At 38.2% G+C, this 17,016-nt stretch overlaps 2 protein-coding genes across 2 annotated transcripts; one reads left to right on the plus strand and one right to left on the minus strand.

Annotated features, from left to right (window-relative positions):
• Positions 1-907: 907 nt before the first annotated feature.
• On the minus strand, positions 908-10,691 carry sema7a (semaphorin 7A (JohnMiltonHagen blood group)). The gene is made up of 14 exons (XM_030731784.1): positions 10,341-10,691; positions 10,010-10,149; positions 9,356-9,397; positions 9,172-9,267; positions 8,804-8,906; positions 8,487-8,597; positions 8,181-8,323; positions 6,032-6,210; positions 5,569-5,677; positions 4,866-5,061; positions 4,568-4,680; positions 3,966-4,111; positions 3,236-3,294; positions 908-3,150 (listed from the first exon to the last, which is right to left on the minus strand). The coding sequence occupies exons 1-14, from the start codon at positions 10,459-10,461 to the stop codon at positions 2,744-2,746; spliced, it is 1,965 nt and encodes a 654-aa protein (XP_030587644.1). The 5' UTR covers positions 10,462-10,691; the 3' UTR covers positions 908-2,743.
• Positions 10,692-12,104: 1,413 nt separating this feature from the next.
• commd4 (COMM domain containing 4) lies at positions 12,105-16,802 on the plus strand. The gene is made up of 8 exons (XM_030730925.1): positions 12,105-12,166; positions 12,454-12,525; positions 12,633-12,698; positions 12,797-12,836; positions 14,809-14,928; positions 16,106-16,186; positions 16,288-16,464; positions 16,572-16,802. The coding sequence occupies exons 1-8, from the start codon at positions 12,164-12,166 to the stop codon at positions 16,610-16,612; spliced, it is 600 nt and encodes a 199-aa protein (XP_030586785.1). The 5' UTR covers positions 12,105-12,163; the 3' UTR covers positions 16,613-16,802.
• The last annotated feature ends 214 nt before the right edge of the window (positions 16,803-17,016 follow it).

Here is a 17,016-nt window from a genome sequence, read left to right on the forward strand (position 1 = left end):
GGGCTGATGTTATCTCATATTTAGAGATAGGATGAAAGAAGCATAAACAAAAGATTTCCCATGAAGCTTCTAAACCTTACTTAGTTAATCTGAAAGAATCTTTCAGCAGTGCAAGATTTCACTCAAATGGTTATATAATGATTTGTCAGCAGTATAGTAATAGCTGGGTACATTTTTCCTCCTCTCTTTAGGTAAGCAGGATGTACTCTGGTCATTAAGACTGCTGAGAAGAGATCAGGAATAAGACAGATTATGCTCAAGGTCCTTGCTGTGCTGTCTGCACTCTCATCAGTCTGCGTGTTGTTTACTGAGTGCGGCGACTGATTAAAACAGAGCCTGCTAAGACTTAAAAAATATTTTTTTTTAAAAAAAGAAAAAAAGAAAAAAAACTTACCTGGTATGATGACTCCTTGCAAATAGTAAATTATCTTAAGTTTATTTTTAGATGATGAGAAAATCAAAAGGTCTTACCAAGTTTTTATTATACACTTCATAAAATAATGAAATAAAGGCTTTTCAGATCATTAAAAAAAACAAACAAAAAAAACCAGCTTAAACAGGATAAATTAATGAGTTAATATCGTACCAAAATACATACATTTAACACATCTGTGATATAAAGAGCAGCTAAAGACTAAAGGGACATATTAACTGCCTTAATAATGAAAAGTTAAATTCATAGAACTAAAGCAACAAGGGACAGTTGCTCAGTTAAGTACATTCTGATATTAACTTTTAGTTGTGACATCAGCTCCTTTATTGCTCGTAATGCAGTTTACCAACTGCAATAATTGAACCCGCTCTGATGACAGCTCTGAAGCAATAATTCAGAGCTGTCACCATATCAGGTTCTCTCTACTATGTGATTAAGATAATTTTAGTGGTATTACTTGATGTCTTGTATTGATTTAAAAAAAAAAAAAAGTGCTACCAGTGACCTGTCTTTGACAAATATAATACCCCCAAAACATTTTTTTTTTTTTTTTTTATTAACACCATGGTTATTTTTTAAATACTAGCATAGATTGTCTGAGGCTGGCATTTGTAGTACAATTATTTGAAATTATACAGGTTACCCTATAAGGAAACGACTACTGTATTTTACTAGGCCCCAAAAAAAGCTTCATTTCTGGTGACCCTCCCGGATGAGTTTCAGATTTTACATGTTGCGGTAGTCACAAATGCTTATCGATGTAAATATAATAAATTCTGTGCCTACCGGCTAAACAGCTACAGTATGTCACCAGAAGTGAACAGAATTTATTAAGCCTTAATGTATGAATGCTCTCTTAGTTGTTATTGCTGTTGTTGCTTATGTATTCTTACCTGCATTGGCATGACAGCAAACCTGACCAAATGGTGAATTTACTTCATTGCCTGTTTTTGTCAAAGGTCTATTTAAACATCCATCCTTCTCTGTGGGTGTCCTCTTTTCAGCTCAATCATTCATTTCTAATCCTGTTATTCCTGCTCTCCCAACACAGCATGCTCAGCTCTACCACCTCCAGCCCGGCCTCCTGTCTTTTTCTCAGTGCCACCGTCAATAACACTACAAACAGGCTAACTGTGGCATGTTTTAGAGTGTTTTTGACTGACCTGGTCTGTGACTCACACTTATTCTATGCAGTTTGCCACATTTTTCTAAACATTTTCATTGTACATTTTTCAAATACCTTTCTGACCACTGTTATTGAGAGGGCTGAAGAAAAAGAAAGTGCCTAAATTATCTGACACAAATAAGTTTTCACCCACCCCATCCTTCCATTTTCTTCCACTTATACAGGGACGGGTCGTGAGTGCAGCAGCTTGAGCCCAGACCTCCCTCTCCCCAGCTCCCTCCTCCAGCTCATCTGGGGGGACCTCAAGGCATTCTCAGGCCAGCCGAGATTATATAATCTCTCCAGCTTGTCCTGGGTCTGCCCCGGGGCCTCCTGGTGGGACATGCCTAGAACACCTCACCCAAGAGCCCCTCCATCTAGGAGGCATCCTAGTCAGGTGCCCAAACCACCTTAACTGGTTTGTGTGGAGGAGCAGTGGCTCTACTTTGAGCCCTTCCCGAATGGCTGCACTTCTCACTCTAAGTTTAATAAGACCCTATTAAGATTTCAGCAGCGCAATTTCAGAAATTGAAATTGAATTAGATTTTGTCTGGCCTATGTGAATTAAAGTGCAAAGCTTCTATAGCACTTACAGCTAAACCACACCTACTTACTGTATAAACATGATCTGTCTGCAGCCCTCTGGCTGGAAATGTTTCTACTCACAATCAACATAGTTTAATGGTGTTGTTCACTTGAGATTTACGGTCATATGTGGAAGAATGCCCTCAGCTTTCTTTTTATACCTTCCATTTCCTTCACTGTGTTAAAAGGAAGTGATCAATGAAAGCGTTTCGTACAGCATGCTCAGATCTTTCAAGCACCATCAAAAGCCCCTCAGACCATGTTGCGTTGCTGACCAGTTGTGTTGCTTTCTTTCTTTTTTCCAAAACCTCTTCCTGTTCTAACCTTTCTTTGTAACAATAAACTTGGCTATAGACGACTCCTGTCGCCTCCAATCCCAACACCTTTGCCAATTGCAGCTTTGTTAACAGAAGCAAACGGGTTATTTTCACAGCAGGAAGTGGTTCTGTTACAAGCTTGACATGGATCTCTGTTACTGTTATTGAAATTGAGAGCAGAAAGGGCCTGAAATGTTCATGTCGCAAGTTAAACTCTGAGCTTTTGAGCAAAAGAAAGTCTGTTCAAAAAGAAAGTATGACAAGTAGCGTGATCCAGACCATCTCCGGATAAAGAGCTGGTGCAGCACTCCATTCGTCAGGTGTATTGCTTTTTGTGCACTTTGTTTTTTCTGGGCTCTTTATAAGCTCATATGTTCTCACCACTTTGGTGTAGTCTCTCTCTTTGGAAACACAATCGTACTTGCCATAGTTCTCCTGTGACATGGAAGGGATGAGGTGCAGACAGTTGGTAAGCATCTGCAGACAAGGCCTGCTTTGGCCTTTTCCCTCCCATGTATACTCAGCGTGGTAAGAGTCTATAGGACAGGACAGATAAAAAGGCACACCCCAAGGGACTGAATGAACTGTCCTCAGATGCAGTGATGGTGGTGCAGTTACTTCACGCTTAGTTCGGTTTCTTGGTTCTTGCTCTTAAAAACAGGAAGAAAGAAAGATTACACTAAATTTCTTCTGGCAGTGTTTAGTAAGATTAATAAATGTCTCATCATTAGTTACCTCCTACTGCTGAAGGGCATACACTTGTTTGCCCATTCATAATATTCTGAATCCCCCCGCTGCAAAGAAAAACAAAGCACATCCCAGTGAGTAATGTTTCAGCAAGATTTTTTGTTCCTTTGATAATTTGTCAATTCCATTAAATAATACGCAAAGAACCATTTCTGTACTGTTAAAGGGATTGTGCAAAACACACTATATTGCCAGAAGTCTTCACTTATCCATCCAAATCATTGAATTTAGGTGTTCCAATCACTTCCATGTCCACAGGTGTATAAAAACCAGCCACCATGATAGGATGCCAAGTCCAGTCATGAAATTTCCTCACTAGTAAATATCCCAAAGTCAACTATTAGTTGTATTAAAACAAAGTGGAAGTGATTGGGAATGTCAGCACATCAACCACGAAGTGGTAGGCCACACAAAACGACGGGATCAGCGGATGCTGAGATGCATAGTGCACAGAGGTCGCCAGCTTTCTGCAGAGTTAATCGCTACAGACCTCCAAACTTCATGCAGCCTTCAGATTAGCTCAAGAACAGTGCTTAGAGAGCTTCATGGAATGGGTTTCCATGGCTAAGAAGCTGCATCCAAGCCTTAAATCACAATGGGATGTCACTCAAGTAGTTATGTGTGTGAAGGCATATGAGAGAATGCTTTTGGCAATATAGTGTATAATAAGAAAATGTACCTTGGTGAGTCTCTTGGTAAGAATGCTATTCACACTTACGTGACATTTGATGTGCATCCAAATGTAGTCCAGGCACAGTATGGATCCCGAGCCAGAACACATTCTTGGCAAGAGTTGTTGTACTCTTGACAACTCTGGAGGTCCACAGCAGATATTCTCTCCGAAAACCCCACAATTAATGTTTTCTAAGCAAAGGAAGACAAAAATCTATATTTACTTTAAACCTGCATTCAAATATTTTTTTAATGAACTGTAGACATAACACTGACGTGATTTTATAAAAGTTACTGTGGGGATACACAATTCACAAACAACTGCCTTTTGGCACACTTAACAGGTATTGAGACACTTGAACTATTGTGCATTCACCTACTTGCTGATACATTTGTCTTTCTCCTGATGCTAGACAACAAATGCACACAAAGTTTGTCAGCTTAAAATAGCTGTCTGGTGAAGATAAAAACCAGTGAGCTCACAGATTTTATGACGCTCTGCAGAGCAAAGAGAAACAGCAACGTCGAGTTCTTGTTCTCTGGAGATTTCACTGAAGGGTGTGCTGACAGCAGCTGACAGAAACACAGATGCCAGCACCGCAAAGCACAGTGCATTACATTTAGAATGGCATTTTAAATTAACTGTACCTTTTTAGAGTCAAGCTTCATTGACTGTATGGTTGAAGAGTTGGAGAGTTGTGTTTCAGAAATGATAAAAGGTTCTGACCCAACTTCCAAGACTTTATGGATCTTCCCAGAATCTGTTGGAACAGCAGTTTGATATCGTGTTATTTTTTTGCAAGTGATACCTCTGCTTCAGTATTTTTTAGCCTGCTGTTGCCAACAGAGATCACAGACAATGCATTATTTCAAGGTGAGCCAACTGAAAGGTAAAGAAGGCCAAAACAACATCCCAAAGAGTGTGTGTTGTTGAACTATGACATACCAGTAGCTAGAAGCAGAATGTTATAAAATTGTTGGTCTGCAGCCTGAACGCGGTCCACAGCTATCTTGGTGTAGTTGTTGGTGCTGATAAAAAAAGGAGCTGTAGGACGCAGGGAGTGAACCCAGTCGGTCATTTCTGGGTAATCTTTCACAACATTGACTGTGGCCCGTGGCAGAGCCTTGCTGTTCTTGGAACACTGAAAAATAAATGTAAAAATAGTCTGCATTCTGTATGAAATGAATATTTTTTAGCACAATTGGGACAAGGTATACAAAAGTGAAGGCAGCCAAAAGTGTATTAAAAACAAAGAGACAAATTTTTCTTCAAGACATAACACAGGAGTGGCTTTATTTTCAAAATATAGCAACATAATTGTGCTTTAAGTGCACTACAATGAGAGGAAACTCTGAAAAACACCCAGGGCACTCAACCATTCCACAACTACAGTCACTATGATGGAAACTATAAATGTAATGATAGACACACACACACACTCACATGTTTCCACCCATTTAAGTAAAATGTTTTTGTTTTTTTCTTTTTTAAACCATGAGTTGCACTCAGGCACGTGATATAGAACAAACTGCTGAGGCTTCATGTTATTGAACAAAAACAGAAATACAAAAATGAAACCATTAGAAGAGGAAGTTCGCTGTAAATTCTGTTTCCATAAAGTAGCATAGCAACATAATATTATTCTTACCATTCCTGGCCTTGGTGTGGGAACTTCATTGTTGTAGCCCTTGAAAGATGAATTCTCAAATATTTCTTCAATCATTTGTATTGAATAGATGCAAACTGCTGTAGCATTCCTAGAGAAGAAATAAGAAAAGGTTAGCATAGATGTTATCATAGCTGAAGGTTTTCCCCTCTCTCTTTTTTAATAATCTGAAAATTAGTTATTGCCTCAGCCAAGGGAGGCGGGAGAAGGCCAACTCCTTTGGTAATGAGGGGAGTATGTGACTAACAGTCTAACATTTATGTGTTTTTTTTTGTGTGTGTACAAAGATTTACATGTTTACATGCAGCTTGAGACTTAAGATATAAGATATAAGAAACTGGAAGTCATGCTGAAACCACGACTTTTTTGATTTTGACTGTGTGGTCACTGTCATGTTTACATGTAGCTTAGGTTCTAAAAAGAAAGGAAAGAGGAGGTGTCTAACCAGCTGCTCGTAAAGAGGGCATAGACCCTGGTGTCTTGCCAGTCGTCAGCGTGCATCACATAAACATCTTGGAGAAGGTTAAAATACAGCGACTTCTCTGGAAATCCACACACAAGGCGAGCCTTGAGAAAAGACGTCCACATATTCTGGAAAAATCGTTTTGATCCACCTTCATCCATCTGAAACATGATACCAACATATTATCTCAAGAGGACGCTCATTCATCCTCCCTCAACTGATGGTCATTCGATAAAGCTGACATTATATCCAGCATTAAATCTGAAAACAAAACACCTCAACACTTTCAGGGTGAGTCCTGTTCTGCACAGATGTCAAGTGAAGATGTTGAAAACAATACTACTAATACTTTTTTTTAAAATCACAGTCCAAACATGTTCCAATGAGGGTTTTAAACTAAACATGACTACAACTTTTTGGATGAATAATGTGACATGCTGATAGAAAATACTGGGTGAGCATAATAACTGCCCCCATAAAAATATAAAACCCAACTTCAACATCAAGCACTTCTGAGGAGACAGATTGTAGTATTTTGTTTCTTCTGTATGGAAAATAAAATCATTATTGTAGAAGAAACAGCAGAATAATATTAGCATTACTCACAATCACTACCTTTAATTTATATTCAGTACCACGGACAGTGGTACCACTACATGCGACACCAAGTGGATGTTAAGTTTAATGAAAATGAAAAGGTATTGACTTGTCATTTCATTCATGAATAAAGTTGTGAGACATGAAGCTGGCAAAGTTTCAAAATAAATTCATAGTTTTTGTATTTATTTGGCCGCGATGGTCCACATTGGTACGTGTGATGTAAATTTTTTTGTCATTGAGGTTCATTTTAGACAGTCCATACCATTGAGGCGACAAAGCATCTTCTACAAAAGTAAATAATTTTTTCAACCTTACTTTTAACTACAGTGTATCACAAAAGTGAGTACACCCCTCACATTTCTGCAGATATTTAAGTATATCTTTTCATGGGACAACACTGACAAAATGACACTTTGACACAATGAAAAGTAGTCTGTGTGCAGCTTACATAACAGTGTAAATTTATTCTTCTCTCAAAATAACTCCATATACAGCCATTAATGTCTAAACCAGCAGCAACAAAAGCGAGTACACCCCTAAGAGACTACACCCGTAAATGTCCAAATTGAGCACTGCTTGTCATTTCCCCTCCAAAATGTCATGTGACTCGTTAGTGTTACCAGGTCTCAGGTGTGCATAGGGAGCAGGTGTGTTCAGTTTTGTAGTACAGCTCTCACACTCTCTCATTCTGGTCACTGAAAGTTCCAACATGGCACCTCATGGCAAAGAACTCTGAAGATCTTAAAAGAAGAATTGTTGCGCTACATGAAGACTGTTATATAAGCTGCACACAGACTACTTTTCATTGTGTCAAAGTTCCATTTTGTCAGTGTTGTTTCATGAAAAGATATACTTAAATATATGCAGACATGTGAGGGGTGTGCTCACTTTTGTGATACACTGTAAGTGACTCATGTTATTGTCACACCCTCTCACACATATTGAAGCAATAAGACCTCGCCTTTATTTTTCACTTATGACCACATGGAGCACGTGTGTACGTGTGTGTGTGTGTGTGTGTGGCCAACTGAGGGAAGACCTACAACAAATGTATTTTTTAAGTACTTTGGCAGTGGACAGATTTTGTCAATAACAGAGCCTAGACATGATGCAAAATGCAGTCACTCAAATTTACCCATTTTTAGATGAAATCATACTAAATGCTACATTCAAAGGTGGGTGTTGTCCAGCCTATGAGGACTGGATATAAAGGGTTCCAGAGATTACTCCTGTCTTGCTTTACTTTATTTAAAAGAGGGACCATGTACAATATTAACATAAATGTTAACATTTGATGCATTGTACCAGAGTTAGCTTAAAGCTAATTTGCATCTGTGATCCCTTGGCAAGTTACAAAGCAAATGACCACCTTCAATTCACCTTCCAAATTACTTGAAAAGGATTTGCTTATATAATTATTAGTGATCCTTATGTTCCTAATAACTGAAAGTGAGCTAAAGAGGATTTTTAGGAATTCAGCAGTATACAAAGTTGAGCTTCACTGATGTTAGTTCAGCCTTCTCCACCATACCTTACAAACTCTGGCAACCCTAGATATCAATGGGTCAGCCTCTCGGTTGTGGTCTGAGTTCTTCTCACGGAAAAAGATGTAAATTTTCTCATTGTCGGGGTCGTCCTTCCGCTGTACCCATGATGCAGAGATGAATGTGGGCTCTGAAAACATTTACCAAATCATTCCTGCAACATCGAACCAATGCCAAAGCAGAATTACCCTGCAATCAGGAGCAGGGATAAACTTTCAAATCACAACAATTCTGTTCATCTAGAATGACTGTGCTTACCCCAGATTGTAAATTAAATGCAGGTATTCAGTTACCTGAGACCCAGTTGTCATACATCCAGACATTAGTCCTGCTGCCAGCTTTTCTTCTGAACTGCAGTGTACTTCCATCAGCATCCAAAGGTGCTGCTGCATACAGATCCCCTTCTAAAAACAGCAGACATCTCACATTAAAGGGGGTGGGGGGTGGGGGGTGGGGTGTGTGTGTTGAATTATTGAGTAGATTTTTGTGAAACTACTCTGGCTTGCTAAGTTTGCAATTAAAGGTAACCTGAAACAGCTACATTAGTCTGCACAAAGGTGAGAGTCAATTTAAATCTTGAAGAAAACAGCCTACAAAAACTGCAACATACCTACTGTGAGGGACAGGGAGTTCTGCGTGTAGACGAATGGAGAGATTCCAGTCCCCTCACGACTTTCAACTATCTCAAGGGACTGATTGTTCACTGAAGGACGCTGCAGGGTCACACGGAGTCAACATAATATAGTGACGTTACTTCAAAGACAACTGATGGGAAGCAACAAAACACCAGACACCCAACACCCTAATGAAATTAGAATGAGATCAGGGTGCCCAATTAAAGTTTAACAAGAAACACCGGAGCTTTGTGCTTTAATTGGATTTGCTCTGCTGTTTCTTGCACAGCTAGTTTCAACTTCTATTAACTGGTCACTTGTGTTTTAGAGTTTAACACATTTAACAGGATTTGTAAGAACTCACAAGCTGCAAGCACTGCGGTTTCTCTCCATTTGTTCCACAGACAAACAGGTTATTTTGAAACTTCTCAATGACAGTGATGACATTTTCACAGGGACCCTACAACACAGAGAGACCCTTGTTATGCAAAGTGATTCTATATTTCATTTTGTACAGTAGCACATCTCTGATCACTGTAATCACTGACCTCTTGGCACTCCTGTTGCCCTGCCATATTCAGATGAAATTTCTGCTGAGACATTAGTTGTAGTCAGATTATCCATGACTTTACAAAAACATTTCAAAAACATAAGCAGAATCTGAAGCAATCGCAAAGCAATAAAACAACCCATCATTTACCATAGAGCTCTCTCCACTCAAATAACTGTCTGATTTGAAACTGTTTCCAAAACTTAAACCACTTCACTTGATTCAACTGTCTCCTCAGTTCACTTCAGCTTCTCTTCCCACAGCATGACATCCATTAGTGGTATTAAGATCCACCTCAATCTTCTGCTCAATAATCATTTACTTATTAATAATTTAACAATGAAAAATGTCTTCCTGAAATTTCTGGATTATTATTATATACATTATTCATGTCATTAGGCTCTGCCTGCACCTGTTAATCAGCCCTTTGAAGCTATAATATATAACTTTACAAAGCTGCGTCTGGCAGACACACTCATGTTAATGACTCAGCTATCAGAGCCAAATGTTAGGTCTAGTGACTCCAGCTGCGACCGCTCTACTGTCAAACCTCACAGAAATACAGAAAAAGGCAAAACAAACACACACATGAAAAAACAAAAGAAATAAAGACCTCAAAAGTACAAATTCAGAATCTGTTAGTCGAACCCACCTCTATGATGTGAAAATCATCCACACCAAGTTTTAATATAAAATCAGTGCCTCCAACGTAAAGTTCATCTGATTCCTCTTCATAGAACAAAACACTGTGGTTCTGATTAATTTGGTATTTAAACTCAGCATTGATAATATCTGTGGGAAGAACAAACAAACAAACAAGCATCTCATAATTATGTTTCAGATATAAGAGGATCTTCTTTCTCGGGGAAAAGTGGATAGACAAAAAAACCGAATTCAGTCGTTAACGTGATCTATCTCATAATTGCCTAAAATACTGCAGAGCTTTGTAATGCAATCACCATGAAGATAAACGTGACAAGTACCTTTGCTCAGAAGTCGAGGAGTATTTTTAGATCCGAGAGTCGGCGTATCCTTCAAACCAGCGGAAAGTGCCGTCTGCAAATCCCCCACAAGCCAAATAAAAGAGAAAAGAAAATACCTCATATTGTGCGTTAACTGCTGAACTGCACCGTATGTGTGAATTATCCTCAGGGATGGTTAGAAAAGCACTGGCTCTGCAGCTCCCTGAGGTAGCGCCTTTGAAAAAGCTCTCACGCCCACATTTATTCTGGGCGAATGGGGAAACGTTAGTATTAGCCGGTAAAAGATAAGCAAGAAGGCAACCACGCGGATTTACTCAGTGCGTGCTTTTTCACGTTATTATGTGCTGTATAATCGATCTTATGTTTCAAATACTAATATACTGCAAGATCAAATGACTGTAATCCTTTTAACATCGCTCACCTTACTAAATCCTTGCCTAAATCCACCTTACTGCAAACTGAATCCAGCACACAATAATCTTCTACACTTCCACCCACCGGTTACTTTTAGAAATGCAGCTTTGTTAGCATACAGGAAAGCCCAATCACAAACAGGAACAGTGGTCCGAAGCCATTAGTGGCACATTACACACTAAAAATAACAGTGAGAGACACAACGCAACAGAACTGGAATAACTGTTAAAACACCGTAATTCAACACACGAACAGTCCCATGAGTCTTTGCTATATCTCGTGTCTAGTAGCCCACTTATCGTCAATATGCCCGACAGTCGAAAGACAGGTTAGGTTAGTTCATTTTAAATTGGATATACCTGGATTTGTTCCAGAGTTTTCTTTTGTTTGTTTGTTTTTTTAAGTTTCTAAATTTACTTTATATTCCATGGTTATGCATGTACCCCGTGTTATCATTAGTTAAATTTGACTTAAAAAAAAAAAAAAACTCATAAAGTTTCTCAAATGTAATTTTAAAAAAATATATAATTGAAAATTATACTTCTGTCACCATCTTTGCACTTTGAATTTTCCCATCAATTTCGAATTCGGGATCCTTTCAGTGTCTCTGGATAGGCCAGCCTGTTCATTCCAGAAAAATAAGACTGCTTTATATATATAGTGAAATACCCTAAATAGTTATTTATGTATTAAATGTGGCTCAAAGTCACACTGTTTCCAGAATCATGTGTACAATCTGAGTTAGCATTTCCAGTTGTGACTGGTATATATTTACATTTCTAGATGACCACATTTTTGTCCAGCATTAAAATGTTGCAGCTGTTCTTTCATTTCAACCTTTTAGTTATTATTCTGCACCGCAAATAGCTGCTTTCTTTCCAGATCAAATATGGGTTTCTTTGAAGTTTGCAAGGGATCTTATGTGGCTGTAATTGTTTGCCTGAGGGTCATCTCACAAAAAAGCCCTATGCGCAAAGGGTCATTTCATTATACAGTAGGGTCTACATCCACAAAAAGAATCTTTATTTGATGCTGAGCATTGAGCTCCTGACTTAGCCATTATTAAACACAAGTTACAACACTACATACAGGCTAACTGTATGCGTATTTTACAGTGTTTTTGACTAACATGGTCTCTGACTGAGACTTATTCTAAGTATTTAGCCACATTTTGCTAAATATTTTCATTTTTCAATGAGAGGGTTGAACAAAAAGAAAGCCCCTTGACAATTTCCTAAACTGTATATATATATATATATGTGTGTGTATGTATGTATGTATATGTGTACACACACTGTTCAGGCAGGAAGAAGAGTTCAGTAGCAAGGTCATCACGTGTCCTAAGAAATCGTCCAATCAGATACGAGGAAGAAGACTTGTCTTCCTGTTGACTTCCTTCTTCTACAACGATGGTAAGCTCTTTCACTATTTATCATTTTATTCAAAGCTGTCTGATTCATTTATTATGCAGTTATATTTCCGGACTATATTGCCGCATTATGTATAAACGTAATAACCGGCAATTTGCCTCACAGGCGTCGACGTTTAGTGCTGCTTTTACTTAGCAGGCAGGCTAAGCTTGTAGCCTTCAATGATGGAGCTTTTTTTTGAGCCTTCCAGTAGTTTATGAGCGACTGTAATTATTGTAAATACTGTTATTACTGCACAGTATGTGAATTTATGAGTCTCTCTGTTGTAGCGATTCCGTTTCTGTGGAGATTTGGACTGCCCAGATTGGGTACTTGCAGAAATTAGCACATTAGCAAAAATTGTGAGTAAAAGACGTTCAGCACATCAAATATGAAACAGTATTATGTTTCAGTGTATTGTTTTTTATTTTTATAACGAGGGTGTTTTCTGTCTCCATTAATGTAACAGTCAAGTGTCAAGATGAAACTCCTTTGTGCTCAAGTGCTGAAGGATTTGCTTGGAGAGGGCATTGATGTAAGCTGTTGGACATATTTCCATAAATTCATCATATATAGGCTGCACATTTCAAATACACATAGATCTATTGTGTATTTCTATCTCTTAATTTTCAGTATGACAAAGTTGGAAAGCTTACTGCAGATGCAAAGTTTGGTAAGTGTCACTTCAGGTTCTCAGAGAGATGCAACAACTACATTTCAAGGCACTTTCATTTCTATCTGCAGGCATAATATGACATTCTTTTAAATTAATGACTTTACTGCAATTGTCTGTCTCTCCACAAGGATGCAAGTGCTTTAAGATGCAGCTTTACCATTTTTATGGTAAAGTTGCATCTGATCTTCTTCTTGCATGTTGTGAAAGGTGACATTGTTCTTTTCCTAATTGTGATCAGTAAGCTTTTTTTTTTCTAAGAGGAAATATATTACATTATGAAAGCTGTCACACATTATCTAAGTAGAGGGTCTTCTCTGAGTATTATCATATATTTGGGTCATTCGATCTTAAATCACAATGAGATTTTAGCTATATGAAAAGCAGTCTATTGACCCACTACAGGCATGGTTTTTCACAGTTTGACATCTGAGACAGTGTTTGAACTTGAATATAGTTTTTGAGATATTCAAGTTCAAACACAAGATAAATATGGACAAAAATTCAAGCAGTCCTGTAAGGTCCCATATTTGAACACTAGCAAAAAAACAAAAAGTTGGATCAAGCAGCTATGGCAGCAATCATTATATATATCCAAACTTTGGACCATAACATTTTTAGGCAAAATCTGAGATGTTCAAGCAGAAAATGTGCTAAAAAATTTGATGATTTGAGATGGAATTAGAGCTGCAACAAATCGAGTAACTCGATTAATTCAATTATAAAAAATCCTCGGCACAATTTAAACCCTGCAGCTTAGGTGTCACATATAAGTGGAGCATTTCATCCATGTTAGCAGCATTAAAGTTCTCCATCACTATGACGGATTGCTGCCATATGGAAAAATGATCCTTTAACACAGAGTAGATTATCGCTGGCAAGATTTTCCACGCATCGACTGCTCTCTACAGTCGTGTATGCGTGTGTGTGTTGTGCTCGCTGTGCTGAGAGTTTCAGCTGTTAACGATCCAGCCGCTCTTAGCACTAGCGATCGTCCAGTAATTTGTTACTGATACTTTAATGTGATAACAATATTTTAAGATTGTAGTGCATTAATGGAGAATAATGTAAAATGTATGGCAGAATGCTAAGTGCAGTTGAAAGGTTTTGTGACTCTGCCTGTTAAAAAGCAATAATCTTACTTCGTTAAGTCCACTATCTTAAAATGGTGAATTTCCTCAGCTTATAATTCATAATGGGGAAGAGGACAAAGCTGCAAAACCCCAAATCTGGCTTGCAGGACTGGAGTTGATCATGTTTGTGTGGAAATAAAACTCTGAGCTTCATAGATTTCATAGTGCTGTCAGTAGGTGCTTAAAGGCACAGTGGCACAAACCTGAGTTCTGGTCATTTGTGGCGAATGCTCTTTTTCAGATACCTCAGGACATTACAGTAGAGTTCTGTCTTGACGGTCTACACCTTGGGGATTAATTCACCATGCACAACCCTGTGAATTCATTCTCCTGTTTTTTACTCCTGACTTGATGTGTGACCATCAAGCTTGGGCACTGCTGTCTTTTCCAGTTGAGACTGCTGATTGGTCTATTGGTCCTAGCCAGTGAACCAGCTCTCATCACAAGTGATAATCCTGACAAAGAAAGTTGAGTCGGTTTGACACAGAAGTTGATGTTTGCTCACTGTGTGGTTTATGGTGAAAAGGTAGATGCGCATGTATGACAGTATAGAATGCAGTGTCATCCAGTTGTTGCAGGAGCACTCAAAGGGTCCACAGGTGCACAAGAAGATGTCTTCAGGGGGACAGTGGTCATATTCTTTTTGAGCTTTTCATAGGTGGAATTACAAAACTCTATGATCACACCTTGCATTTGCATCTAAAATGTGCTGCAGTAGAAAAAGTTATGCTGCAATACTAGACTATCTAAATTACTTCTCATACAAGACTTTAACACTGTTGAACTTGCATTTACATTTTTTGACAGATAATCAGTTTTTGTGTCATTAAACCTTGCAGAAAGCGGAGACATCAAAGCTAGTGTGGCAGTGCTTAGCTTCATATTCTCCAGTGCAGCAAAGCACGATGTTGACAGTGAATCTCTGTCCAGTGAGCTACAGCAGCTTGGTCTGCCTAAAGGTAAGCCCTTGTGTTTGTGTCCTATTGTTGGTTTAAAAATAAATGTACAGTTAATAGCTCGGCAGATCTCTTTTCATGCCTGAATTTTTGCCAAGTGTAAGGGCAGGCTGACTTTCAAACAAAAACATAGGCGACCAGTTGAATCTAACATTTAATATCCTGGAGAAATGTCTCAACATGTCATGTGGGACTCATGTAAAACAAGAGCAGCTGATAACAGAGTTTATGTTGCAGGATTTCCACATTTTAATATGAAATTGTTAATACAGTATGAGCATAGAAAAGTAATAGAGTAAGGATTTTAGAAAATTATTTATTCTGATTTTGAACTAATGCCCTCAGGATGATGTTATAGGATGCCTCTAGCTAGTAGAAATGTGTATAAGGGATCATTTGTACCAAATGCAATTAGTATACAGAAAAATAAGATGCTGTGATGTATTTCTACAATTTTATTTGTTTTATGTATGTGTGTGCATGAGTGTGTTGATTATTATCAGTATTTTTGTCATGAATTGATTTGTGACTTGGTGAGTCAGACAGTTTTCCACTATTGTGGACAATAAACCTATTCAATTCGATTCTATTCTGTTGTCTAAATAATGGCCTGTTGTGTTGTGTTGTTTCATTTTATAAATGGGTGTTGATATGCAGTACATCCTGTGCTCAACCAGCACTCCAAGAATACAGTAACAACACAATGCACAACAAGGACAGTACCGATTTGTAGAGTGGGTGGTGCGCTGCTGCTGCATGCTATTATGTTAACACATTTGCCTTGCATGTGAAAAATCCCCTGTTCAAGGCTGCAGACACAAATTTATCCTCAGAGAGTCACAAGCTAGCATACTTTCAGTGGTCCCTCCCTGGAAACAAAATGGTAGGGCTGTATTGGGAAGGGCGTCTGATGTAAAGTCTGTGCCACATCAAGCAACCCATTTGGAAATAATGTGACTTTTGGTTCTTATATTATAAATAAAGTGACAGATAACGTTCTGCCTGCTTGAGATTGTAAATGAGTGAAAAAGGTCTATTTTATGTTATAGATATTAAATACTGCCAAGGATTTTGTGACTGTTACCTTTTGTCTCATTTGTATGGTAATGCCGAGTTAGTGCTTCAACTAATCATCAACTAAAACACTTTTAAGTTCTTTTTCTACTTAATATTTCTTCAGAGCACGCTACAGGGCTGTGCAAATCATATGAAGACAAGCATGCTGCACTACAGGAGAAACTAAGAGAGACAAGCCTGAGATGTAAGTGTTTGTGCCTTTCCTATTTAACAAGGAAGAGAATTCTTGATGAGTGCTGCTGAACTTGATGACTGAGCACTCACAATTCTGCTGTGCAATTTCAGTGGGCAGGCTGGAAGCTGTGTCCTGGCGAGTGGACTATATTTTGAGCTCTAGTGAACTGAAGGAAGTGAATGAACCAATGATTCACCTTAAACTGCAGAGGGAAGGAGCAGAATCGGGTGCCACAGAGACGACTGAGTTCTCTGTTTCTGCTGACAAGTTCAGAGTGTTGCTTGCTGGTGAGTTCAGCATCTTTTTAAATATAGTTTTATATTTCCTTTCACAAGCCCTTTTTATTTGCTGGAATCATGTTGTGATGTTTATTTTTATCTCCATATTTTTACAGAGCTCAAACAAGCCCAGGCGATGATGAATTCACTACAATGAAGAATGGACCATAGGCCGCACTTTCTGGAAAGTGATGATGATAATAAACTGCCTGAAGTGCCATACTTAATACTTGTGCAGTATAATGTATTCTTTCTGAAAATTAAGTCATTCCTTTTTTTTGATAACTAATATCAACTAATATTTAGTTTAATTTTTCAACCACTTTAGTGAAAATTGGTAGAAATGTTTCCAGATTGTATATGTTATTGAAGTGAAAATAACGATTATTGTATAAAAAAATGTTTCTAGTATTGCTCAGCACATCTGAATTATGTTTTTTGTGTTTTACCTCTGTATGCCTATCAATAAAAAAAAAAAAAATTTTAAGTAAAACTACAGATTCTCTCTTCCGGTTTTACAACAACTACATTTCCCATCATGCACCGTCTCGTTTGCTAGGA

Source organism: Archocentrus centrarchus, chromosome 6 (genome assembly GCF_007364275.1).
Source record: "Archocentrus centrarchus isolate MPI-CPG fArcCen1 chromosome 6, fArcCen1, whole genome shotgun sequence".
Classification (NCBI taxonomy): domain Eukaryota; kingdom Metazoa; phylum Chordata; class Actinopteri; order Cichliformes; family Cichlidae; genus Archocentrus; species Archocentrus centrarchus.

Bases quoted from the DNA above. Each gene is read 5' to 3' on its own strand.
- commd4 (XM_030730925.1), top strand. The intron at 12,837-14,808 runs GTAAGTGTCACT...TAAACCTTGCAG, and splicing joins TACTGCAGATGCAAAGTTTG to AAAGCGGAGACATCAAAGCT. The intron at 14,929-16,105 runs GTAAGCCCTTGT...ATATTTCTTCAG, and splicing joins GCAGCTTGGTCTGCCTAAAG to AGCACGCTACAGGGCTGTGC.
- sema7a (XM_030731784.1), bottom strand. From the start codon at position 10,461: ATGAGGTATTTTCTTTTCTCTTTTATTTGGCTTGTGGGGGATTTGCAG. The intron at 9,268-9,355 runs GTCAGTGATTAC...TCTGTGTTGTAG, and splicing joins GGCAACAGGAGTGCCAAGAG to GGTCCCTGTGAAAATGTCAT. The intron at 4,112-4,567 runs GTACAGTTAATT...TCCTTTGCTTAG, and splicing joins TGAAGCTTGACTCTAAAAAG to AAAACATTAATTGTGGGGTT.